Source organism: Anomaloglossus baeobatrachus, chromosome 11 (assembly GCF_048569485.1).
Source record: "Anomaloglossus baeobatrachus isolate aAnoBae1 chromosome 11, aAnoBae1.hap1, whole genome shotgun sequence".
Lineage (NCBI taxonomy): Eukaryota > Metazoa > Chordata > Amphibia > Anura > Aromobatidae > Anomaloglossus > Anomaloglossus baeobatrachus.
In genome coordinates this window covers 47,412,062-47,424,068 of record NC_134363.1, presented here as the reverse complement: position 1 = coordinate 47,424,068, position 12,007 = coordinate 47,412,062, and the positions used below count along the sequence as shown (strand labels likewise).

Sequence of the window (12,007 nt, the reverse complement as noted above, 5' to 3'; positions counted from 1 at the left end):
CCCTCATCAGTGTGGAGTAGGATTCTGGCCAGGTGGGAGCAATGCCTAGTAGACCAAGTCTCTCTGTGTTTCTGTTTGTCTCTGTTTCTATCTAGAGAAAGGAAAATTGTCTGCAGTACCAACTGTGCTTCAAAATTCTTCTTGTTTCAAAACATGTTAGGCGGAACCCTGTGTGGTCTGACAGTTTGCGTTTAATCTGTCCATGTTTGAGAAATAAAGCAAGAAGAATTTTGCAGCACAGTTGGGACTACGGACAATTTTCCTTTCTCTACATAATTTTGGCAGTAGCCAACTGCCTGGCCTGGTGTCCCGGTTTATCTTGGTATACGGGTGAGCAAGGATTTTTTCTATTTGTGTCTCTATTTGTCTGTCTCTCTCTGTTTCTGTCTGCCTTTCTGTGTCTGTCTCCCTCTCTCTGTCTGTCTCTGTCTGTCTCTGTCTGTCTCTGTCTGTCTCTCTCTCTGGTCTCTCTCTGTTTCTGTTTGTTTCTGTTTCTGTCTGTCTTTCTCTGTCTCTATCTGTGTCTGTCTCTCCCTATTTCTGTCTGTCTCTCTCGCTGTCTGTCACTCTCTATTTTTGTTTGTCTCTGTTTCTGTCTGTCTGTGTCTGTCTCCCTCTCTCTGTCTGTCTCTATCTGTCTCTGTTTCTGTCTCTCCCTATTTCTGTCTGTCTCTGTCTGTCTCGCTGTCTGTCTCTCTCTGGTCTCTCTCTGTTTCTGTTTGTTTCTGTTTCTGTCTGTCTTTCTCTGTCTCTGTCTGTGTCTGTCTCTCCCTATTTCTGTCTGTCTCTGTCTGTCTCGCTGTCTGTCACTCTCTATTTTTGTTTGTCTCTGATTCGGTCTGTCTTTCTCTGTCTGTCTCCCTCTTTCTGTCTGTCTCTGTCTGCCTCTGTCTTTCTCTGTCTCCCTCTCTCTGTCTGTCGCTCTCTGTTTCTGTCTCTCCCTATTTCTGTCTCTGTCTGTCTCTGTCTCCCTCTCTCTCTGTCTAATTCTCCCTCTCTCTGCTTGTCTCTGTCTGTCTCTCTCTGTTTCTCCCTATTTCTGTCTGTCTCCCTCTCTCTGTCTGTCTGTCTCTGTCTCCCTCTCTCTGTCTGTCTCTGTCTGTAGTATGGCTCCAACCTGGTCAAAGATTTATATTCACGTCACAAAACCAGAGCAATTTTTAGCACAATGTGAGTAGAGTTTTCAAAACCCAATTACCACTTTGCAGAAATAAATAACATGAAAGTGAGAAAAAGCTTCGTTTTTACCGCGTTTTGCCCAAAGTGTTTTGTAAGTGAAATCTATTGACTGGAGGGCTCAAAAATGCGGTAAAACCACAAAAGAATTTCCATGCTGCATCTTGGCTGCATCTTGAAAAACGCAGCCAAGATGCTGCCAACAAAACATGCCCATGGTGGACAGCAAAATCGAAATCTCATAGACTTTGCTGGGAGTAGGAAATGAATGCATTTTGGTGCCTCTTTGTGACCTCAAAAATGCACCAAAAACGCAGCAAAGGATGCCCTGTGTGAACTTAGCCATATGTGTGGTGCCCTGGACAAGCCAGGTCGTCACAGGTACTACACCAACACACCCCGGTTAGGCACACCGAAGCCAAACACAAAATCCTTGTTGCCTTCCTCCAGGGGCTGATGTCCACACCAGGGGGTGGGCCAGGCGGTTGGTCCCGCCCACCGAGGAGTTCACAGTCCTGGAGGCGGGAAAACAGTTCAGTTAGAGATTAGTTTTGGAGGTGAAGTGGTAGCAGAGGAGTCTGACAGCGTCCGGGTGTGTGGCCCGGACGGTACAGCAATGTTGGCGGACGGTGGTGACCATCTGCAGGAGAGGCCGATTAGAGTGAGCCGTAAGTACCGTGGACGGGCGGTGGCCCGGCGGTACCGGACCGGTGAACAAAGAGAAGCCAGCACCAACCGGCAGGGCTTACGGACCCCGACAAGGCTAGGAGTCGCCGTTGAAATTGTCAAATCCGTTAGCGAAGGGAACCTCCGAGGTTTCCCAGCAGTCAAGACCCGATTGAAGGCAACAGCTCAAACCGTAGAGGGAAACACAGTCACCGCCAAGGCTACAGTTCCCAGGGCCAGAGCCTGCGGGCAAAAGGGGCTCCTTAAGCACCCATCCAAGCTGGGGAGCGGGTTACCGGTGGGAAGCCATTGGAACCGTACACACTACACAGGTGCAGGGAAAGGCAGTCACCATCAACCTGCCGGGAGGAGCACAACCGCAGCCGCCTGTGGGACCCGTTTCATCAGAGACTTCGTGTGTGTTACTGGCTGAGTGAGTACCACCGTGCCGTGAGGCACAGCGCTGCCCCCGCGACCCTGCACCTCACCAGGCCCCGTAACCCGCCTGTCATCCATCCCCTACCCTTCACCGGGCCCCGGGACAACCAACCCCCCTACCCACGGAGGGGAGAACCAACATCCAAGCTGCTCCCTGTCATCGCTCCCGGGATCCCCGTACAGAGCAGCGGTGGTGTCACCAATCTCACCACAACCGTGGGTGGCGTCATGGACAATATCCATAAACCCAAACCACCCCCTTTCACTCACGGCCGAGGAGCGCCGCTCGAGTCCCCGGGATCCGGCCCATCGCTCGAGCCACCACCGAGCAGCAGCAGCAGCCGGACCCGAGCAGTGGGTGAGCGCCGCGTCCCCTCCTCCGCCCGCGACATATGCATTCGGCATGGTGTGTGAAGCTTTCCATAGCTCAGTAACTCGGGGTCATCATGGTGACGACCCAGGCTTACAGCAGCAATCGGATCCCTATGATAGCATTACAGGGACCTGATCACCAGGGAGACGTAAGCGATCCCTCTCCCTGCCTCCTGAATGTTGAGATTGCACTGATCGCAGCATTTAGAGGGTTAAGCTGTCAGGCACCACTCCAGGCAGTGAGAGCCGGTTATCGGCTTTAACATCAGTGATTGCGGGGGTACAGCACTTGAACCCCCACAATCGCCATTACTTAAAAGAAAGCACAAAAAGAAGCAAGAAAGCAACAAAAAAAAAGAAAAGCATATGAAAAAACGCTCAAATGCAATAAAATGCTTGTTTTTTCTACTGCGTTTTTCCTGCCCAAACCTGCTTTTTTATGTGCAGAAATGAAGCACATAAAAAAAGCAAAGTGTGCACATAGCCTTACGGCTTCAACAAGTCCAATTACCTTGTGTTCTCACCAGAAATAAACCACCGTCAGAGATGTGCGGCAGCGACTCTCTCATAGAGGACACAGGCGTATTCTGCAGAAAAAGCGTTCCTACAGATGGAGGAGTCAATTGGCCGAAACATCGTTTGGCCAAAAGCCTTTGGCAGCTTACGGCCAGAGTCACACTTGCGAGAGACTCGCGCGAGTCTTGCATCGCATTCGCATCACCTGGCACGGCCACAGTCTCCTGAAAGGAGCGGGTAGGCTGCATGTTTTTCTATGCAGCTGAGATGCTACTGTCCGGAGGGCAGCAAGCCGTGCTGGGTGATGCGATGCAAGACTCGCACCAGTCTCTCACAAGTGTGACTCTGGCCTTAAGGCTACTTTACACGCTGCGATATCGGTCCCGATATCGCTAGCGTGGGTACCCGCCCCCATCTGTTGTGCGACACGGGCAAATGGCTGCCCGTGCCGCACAACATCGCGCAGACCCGTCACACATACTTACCTGCCCGGCGACGTCGCTGTGACCGGCTTTCTAAGGGGGCGGTCCGTGCGGCGTCACAGCGACATCACTGAGCGGCCGCCCAATAGAAGCGGAGGGGCGGAGATGAGCGGGACATAACATCCCGCCCACCTCCTTCCTTCCTCATAGCGGCCAGGAGGCAGGTAAGGAGAGCTTCCTCGTTCCTGCGGCGTCACACATAGCGATGTGTACTGTTGCAGGAGCAACGAACTACATCGTTACTGCTGCAGTAACGATAATCGAGAATGGACCCCCATGTCACCGATGAGCGATTTTGCACGTTTTTGCAACGATGCAAAATCGCTCATCGGTGTCACACGCAGCAACATCGCTAATGCGGCCGGATGTGCGTCACAAATTCCGTGACCCCAACGACTCCGCATTAGCGATGTCGCAGCGTGTAAAGCCCCCTTTTGTCTTCACCTGCTATATTTGTACAACAAAGATCTCTACAGTTTGCTGCAAATATATAAAGAAAATGCCAGGTTAATGCAACATATATAAATACACACTGATCTCAATCGCTCCCTATAGACACAAACTATGCAATAATAATAGTTTGGGGAATTGCTATTCATACATTTTCCTATAATCTTATAATGTGTTATCTTTTCCTTGAATTTCTGCAATGGGGACTGATATTCATGCAATTTCCTGCAATTTTATAATGTGTTTTGGAAAATAATGTGACATCAGCAGTGGAGGAGCGTGCACTCCGAAGCTCCGCCCGATCTCTGCTGCAGCTCCAGGCAGGGATTGGCTGCAGACAGGTGATGTCACTCCACTCCCCAGACTCCTGCCTATAAATCCCGGGCTCTATTGTGCACGGATTAGACGATCCTGACTCTGAGCTGAGTTCTTGCTTCAACAGTGATTGAACGGAACACGCGCAGAGGACAAGGAGACCAAAGCCTCTCTCCTCTCCAATACCTTGTTTTTTGCACCACCAAAACCACCAAGAAACCGCAATGGAATCCCAGGTGCGCCAGAACTACAACCGCGACTGCGAGGCTGCCATCAACCGCATGGTGAACCTGGAGCTCTATGCCTCCTACACCTAACTCTCCATGGTGAGTGTCTGCATTCTTTTCAGTTGTGGAACTATAAGTCCCAGCCTTCCCAAATAGCTTAATGCATACTTATATTGTCACCATGTCTTTGTATGTCTTGTAACTACATAGCCTTGAGGTTCTTCCTAAGATTTCCCCCACATCTTGGTTTGCACCTTGTGCACCCATTGCTAGCAGGTCTCCATTGTGGTCCTCCTCCCTCCCAGAGCTATCTCCTCCTTGCAGAGATCTCTGCACACACCCTGATGTGGTCAGCACAGCTTATCTCTGAGCCCTGGGATACAAATGTGTATTGAATATGATTACACACGTGTTTTCTCTAATTTGTGGAGGAAACATTCTGCTCATGGCTCACATTTGTCTATCCTTGACATATATGAATATGAAAGGCAGTAACTGTTTAATAAACAGTGTTTGAATGTTACAAAATGTTTAGTGCAGCTTCACTATTCCTAAGTCCTAACCTATTGCATAAATGTTAGCAAAGTCTCCTCAACCCTAGAAAGTATAGGGAGACAAAGTGTGGTGTGTAATAAAAAAAATATATATTTTTTTAAATTTATAAAATGTATTTTTATTTTTTACTTTTTTGTTATTAAAATATATATTTTAATTATATATATATATATATATATATATATATATATATATATATATTAAATTATAATTTTTTTTATGTTAAAATATATATTTTTTTAATATAGGTTTTTTTTAATTTTATTAAAAAAAATTATATTATATTTTAATATATATATTTTTAATATATATATTAAACATTTTTATATAATTAAAAATATATAAACTTTTTTATCTTTTAATATATATAAAAATGTTTGTTTAAATTATTTAGATTTTTTTTAATATAAAAATGTTTTTAATATTTTTTTTAAGAAATATATAATATAATTTTTTAAAATATATATTACATATTTTTTTAAATGTATATAAAAATGTTTAATATATATTAAAAAAAATTATATTTATTATATATATTAAACATTTTTATATATTTAAAAACTATATAATATTTTTATTAACAAATTTATTATATAGAATTTTTTTAATAAAAATATTTAACATTTTTATATATATTAACAATATATTACAAAAATATTTTATATTATAATTTTATTTTTTTTTTTTTTGTATTCCCCACAGTGCTAATGCACTTATTACTAGTTTGTCTGCAAATATATGAAAGGCAGCAACAAATAGTGTATCGTCACAAACTTATTATTTCAGTCCTTCTACTTTGACCGAGATGATGTCGCCCTTCACCACGTGGCCAAATTCTTCAAGGAGCAGAGCCATGAAGAGAGGGAGCACGCTGAGAAGTTCCTGAAGTATCAAAACAAGCGTGGGGGTCGCATTGTCCTCCAAGACGTTAAAGTGAGACTTCCGTAGTGTTCATTACATATTCACATGCAGAAAGTAGGCTTGCACTAAATGGGATTAATGTTCCGAAACTTTAGTTCTTAAAGTTAGCTTCTAAATGCATTTGGCCACTGGTGGATACCTCCTGCTACATAGGTACCCAATGGGGGGGCGTCTCTGCATGGCAGTTTTACTTATTGCATGTATGGTGGAACGTTCGATATAGGAATGTAATCAGTGTACACTTGGCCTTAAAAGAAAACAAACTGCATCATTAAAGGGAACCAGACATTAGGATTTTTGTCTAAGGTGCAGTACTGGCACGATCAGGCACATTGTGTACATACCATTAGGGTGCAACTCAGGTGTTTAGGCTGTGAAATTCAACTTTATAAAGTTTGAAAATTCATGCCCTTTTTGATTGACGTGTGCACATCTGCTGATAATATCTAGGCGGGTTATGCACGTGTATCCCTGCCCCCCCTGCCGCCTGTTCCTCCCTCTCACTGGCCGTATGTAAATTTATAATTTACTCAGCACCTGCGCATAGCGCTAATCTCCGGCAACGTGTTTCTGAAGCCCACAGTATTATGGTGCATGAGAGGGCGGCGCATGCGCCCTCACTACTTCAGATCTGTTGTGACTGCAGGAGCGTGTGCGGTCACAACTGGACCGGAGCACAGCTGATCTTGCCGATTAGCTGCAGCAGACTATATCGTACGAGACGTCTGCTGCAGCTAATCAGGGTAAGATCAGCTGTGCTCCAGTCCTGTTGTGACCGCACGCGCTCCTGCGGTCACAACAGATTTGAAGAAGCGAGGGCGCATGCGCCACCCTCTCATGCACCATAATACTGTGGGCTTCAGAAACATGGCGCCAGAGATGAGCGCTATGCGCAGGCGCTAACTCGGACGCGATGTAACTGAAGAGTAGAAATTTACATACAGTCAGAAGGAGGGGGGGATACACATGCATAACCCGCCCGGACATTAGGAGAGAGGTGCACACATCAATCAAAAAGTGCATGACTTTTTTCAAACTTTATAAAGTTGAATTTCACAGCCTAAACACCCGAGCTGCCCACTAATGGTATGTACAGACTCTGCCTGATAGTGCCAGTACTGCACTGGCTGCACCTTGTACATGAAAATCCTGATGTTTGGTTCCCTTTAAAGGGAACCTCATCAGGTTTTTCCCTTATGAACTGTGGCCACAACCAGTATCCTTTATATACAGCATTCTAGTGTGTGTGTGTGTGTGTGTATATAATATAATATATTTGCACAACCTGCTCTGTATAACGTAAAGCTTTTTATACTGGTAAGCGGTTAGGTCCAATGGGGCTGTTGGGCCTCCTCTATCCTGTGCAGTTGCGGTCATCCTCCTTCCTGGCTCCGTGTAGATAACATATCCTATGTCATCCATTGTGCTCCTGCGCACTTCGCTCTGCCCTCCTGAGTAAGTCAAAGTATCGTAGTGTGGCTGGACTTTGACTGTTTTACTGAACCTGCACACACTACAGTACTTTGATATGCAGGAGCGCAATGGAGGCCTCTGTGTGGATGATGTAGGAGGTGTCATCCACATAGAGCTATGATGTAGAACAACTACTACACAAGATGGTTGTGCCGGACCAGCAACGCCCATCACTCAACTGCCCTGCAGGTGAGTGTTTGGGTTTATTTTGTTATACAGATTAGCCTGGGCTCTTATATACAGTATTCTAGAATGCTGTATATAAGGACTCTGGTGGTGGCTGCAGCTTATAGGGCAAAATCCTGGTGGCAGGTTCCCTTTAATGTGCTGGTAGACATCCCTATAATGCTGGGTTTAGATCTGACTTTACACCAGAAAATTGTTCTGTCCTCCATAGAATCATTGTTTTGCTTAAACAGCACAGTGCTCAAGATGAGATCTTTTTTTATTGTTCTAGATGTCTGAAGTGAGTTTTTTCAGATCAGTGGTTTAGTATGTTCAGTTCCCCCTGGATAGGACTTCAGTCTTGAGGTTTCTTTAAACTTGTATGTGACCTTGAAGACCATTTTAGTGATCACGTCTGTCATCTTCACTTAGAAACCTGAGCGTGATGAGTGGGCCAACACCCTGGAGGCCATGCAGGCTGCTCTGCAGCTGGAGAAGACCGTGAACCAGGCCCTCCTGGATCTTCACAAATTGGCATCTGACAAGGTTGACCCTCAAGTAAGTGTCACTGCAATCCTCAGTCTTCCCTCTTAAAGTGATCTGCACCACCCTAACCTCCATAAAATCACAACATTGAGTAATGACCCATTCTCTTCCAGCTCTGTGACTTCTTGGAATCTGAATACCTGGAGGAACAGGTGAAGGCTATTAAGCAGCTTGGAGGCTACATCACCAACCTGAAGCGCCTTGGGGTACCCCAGAATGGCATGGGCGAGTACCTGTTTGACAAGCACACCCTGGGAGAGAGCAGCTAAGATGTCTCCTCCTGGATGAGTTTCCTTATCTACCTGGAATAATTGCCCCTGACGTGCGTTTTGGGCCTCTTTAAACCTGTGATCTGTTACCTGAGCGGTCTTGACTGTGCTTGTCAACAAGTTTTCCAATAAAGTCTCTGTATTTCAACATGTGTGTGCTTAACTTGCGTTATTGAACCTTAAGTTTATGGTTTTAGAAGGTCACTGCTGTCAGAACACAATGACTGTTCAAATACACACACTCGGCGCACCCTTGGCCTTGCCAAATGGCTCAATGCAATGTTCCACCTACGTTTTTCCTGTACAAAACATTAAAGGATGGGCAGCAAAATAAAAAATGTAGGGTGCTATGGTTACAGTTTAAGGGTCAGCACACATGGCGAGTGAAATGCGATAAAAATGCAATCCACTTGGACCAATTTTACTCTGAAGGGCTGCCATGGCTTGACAGTCGCATGATACTCTGCTTGCTTACACTCCTGTTATGCGATTGACTTGCAACAAAGCCTGTCCCCAGCCTAAAATGTATATTACAAAAGTGAGTACACCCGTCACCTTTTAGTTATATCTTCAGTCAGCACTGAATATACAATGTACGGTGTCCAGCTTGTATAAGAGGTTTGAGTTTAGAGGGCACCAAAACTAAAAACACAGCCATTAATGTTTAAACCACTGGCAACAAAAGTGAGTACACCCTAAGGGGAGAATGGTCACAATTTGTCCAATCTTCAGATGGTATCAGTGCTGCTACCATTGCTACAGGGGTGGAGTTTCAGCCTCTGTGCTCAGGCCACATGCATCACATTGCCCTGCATGGCTGTCCCAGAAGGAAGCCTCGTCTAAAGATGCACAAGAAAGGACATGGCTTACTGTGGGAAGGTTCACAGCAAGAAAGGGATAACAATGTTTACCTGCCCAGGCCACAAATGACTGCACTCGCAGGATGCAGGAAAAAAAATCTAAGGATGGAGGCAACAGGTACAAAACACTGATGAGCAACCACTCGCACTGCCACTCCATGGAGGGGGTGATTGCTTAGTACTAAAATTGTGCACAAATGGCTTGTATAGGGCACTGTGCACACATGTAGGTGCATAGTGTCTGGCTTACAACCTATTGATGCCCATATTAGAAATTAGGTGGGCTGCACAGCACTATAGAAGTGCACCCCACTGGAACGGAGACCCTAGTTTACAAGGATTTCATTAATGGGCCTGGCTCATACTGTATAAAGATGTGCAAAAAATGAGACTATATTTTCTCAGATATTTTGCACTTGCATCTTTATACAGGTTGTAGGCCTTGTAAACTGGAGTCTCCATTCCTGTGGGGTGCACTTGTATAGTGCTGTGCAGCCCACATCGTCTAATAGTATGGACTGTAAGTCAGACACTTGTGAATGGCGCCCCTATACAAGCAATTTTGTTTGCAATTTTAATACTAAGCAATCACCCCCCCCCCCCCCACCCCCCCCCATGGAGTGGCTGCTCAGTGTTTTTGAATCTGTTGCCTTAAAAACGTGTTATACTGCGAATGATTAAAAATCTCTCATGCTGCACCCCTACACTGCCCCTTACTCTGCTTTCTGCCCAAAATATCCTCCTCACCACACTACCCTTCTATATAATATGCCCCCCACACTGCTTCTCCATGTATATCACTTACACTGCCAGTCTCCATAATTTGACCCCCCCCTCCCCCCACTGCTTTGCTCAATATCCAACCACATTGCTCCTCTCAATATTCCCCCACATTGCCCCTTTCCATAACATGCCCCTCCTCACTGCCCCTCTCCATAATATCCACCTACACTGCTTCTCTCCATGATATTGTCCTCCTACACTGGCCCGCTGTATAATATGGCCTGCACACTGCCTCTCTCCATAATGCCCCCCCCCACAGTTCCTCTGTATAATATACCCCCCTACACGCTATGTCTATAATATTCCTCCCCCCCCCCATAGCCCCTCTCTATACTATCCTCCTCACAATGAGCCTCTGCATTATATCACCACCCCACACACTCAGTCTCCAAAATATCCCCCTTAAACTGCCTTTTTTTTTTTCCCCACCAATGACTACACACTTACATTCTCGTGGTGCCGTCATGGGTTCAGAAACGCATAACCAGTAACTAATTACGTATTTCCATAATATTCCACTGCCCCTCTAGAGTGTGTGTGTGTGTGTGTGTATACACATACGCTCCTCCATGGACTCTTAACGGGTTCAATATCTGATGCCTCTGCAGCATCTTGATTACAGTAGCGTGCTGATCTCATCACTCTGTTAGAGCAGGGGGTGACAAGCGGTCTCCTCTGCGTCAGTCCTGGCGCTCAGGCTTTCAAATATATTCCTGTCTGAGCGACAAGAATACATCTGAATATTAGAAGCATAGAGTAGCTTCTGATAGACAGGTTTGGGGGCCACAACAAAGCCTTTGCTGGGCCTGCATGCTGCCTGCGGGCTGTATGTTGTGCAGGCCTGGATTACTGGAACAATCTTCTATGGCCTGATGAAACCTAAAATTTTATTTGGTTCAGATGGTGTCAAGCGTTTGCAGTGGAAACTAGATGTGGAAGACAAAGACAAATGTCCTGCCTACAGTCAGGCATGGTGGTGGAGGGTCATGGTTTGGGGCTGGGAGCTACAGTTCATTGAGGGAACCGTAAATTCCAACATATACTATGACATACTGAAGCAGAGAATGGTCCCCTCCCTTCGTATTCCAACATAATGACTCCAAACTCCTCCAAGACCACAACTGCCTTGCTAAAGAAACTGAGGGTAAAGGTGCTGGACAGGTCAAATGTCTCCAGACCTTAACCCTGTTGAGCATCTGTGGGGCTTCCTCAAATGGAAGATGGAGGATCGCAAGGTCTCTAACATCCTCCAACTCCAGGATGGAGGATTCAGCGGCTCTGGTGACCTCTAGGCCCAAGAGTTAAAGCCATGCTGGAAAATAATGGTGGTCACACAAAATATTCACACGTATATTTATTTTTTGTTCTTAATCTCCAATACCTAATAAAGCTGGGTTGGTACTGGTCAAACTTTCATTAGGCACGATGTTATTATCCTAAGCAAATTACAGCTCAGACTAAACTTGGTTACTAGTAATGAGCGAGCACTAAAATACTCGAACAAGTCGGACACTCGGATGGGCTCGACTCATAACGGAGTGAAGAATAAAACAATTCTGGTTGGCCAGGTGAACTCTGGTGTTGCGTGTTACTAATGGGGTGATGGACACCGGTCTGAAGGAACGAGTAAGTGTCATGACCCCACCTGAAGTCACATCTGCACACGGAGTCTCCTTGGAGAAGCCCGGGGCCTTCCTTCTTCACTAACCAGTTGCGATCTCCATTCACTGTCTTTACGAGTGGCGGTCACACTCCTCTGCACCCCCCGAAATCATACATTTATGAGCTAATCT

At 45.7% G+C, this 12,007-nt stretch overlaps 1 protein-coding gene across 1 annotated transcript; it reads left to right on the top strand.

Moving 5' to 3' along the window:
• Positions 1 to 4,496: 4,496 nt before the first annotated feature.
• LOC142256786 (ferritin heavy chain B) lies at positions 4,497 to 8,719 on the top strand. The gene is made up of 4 exons (XM_075328677.1): positions 4,497 to 4,741; positions 5,984 to 6,130; positions 8,189 to 8,314; positions 8,416 to 8,719. Exons 1-4 carry the CDS (start codon positions 4,739 to 4,741, stop codon positions 8,569 to 8,571), a joined length of 432 nt encoding a protein of 143 aa, XP_075184792.1. The 5' UTR covers positions 4,497 to 4,738; the 3' UTR covers positions 8,572 to 8,719.
• The last annotated feature ends 3,288 nt before the right edge of the window (positions 8,720 to 12,007 follow it).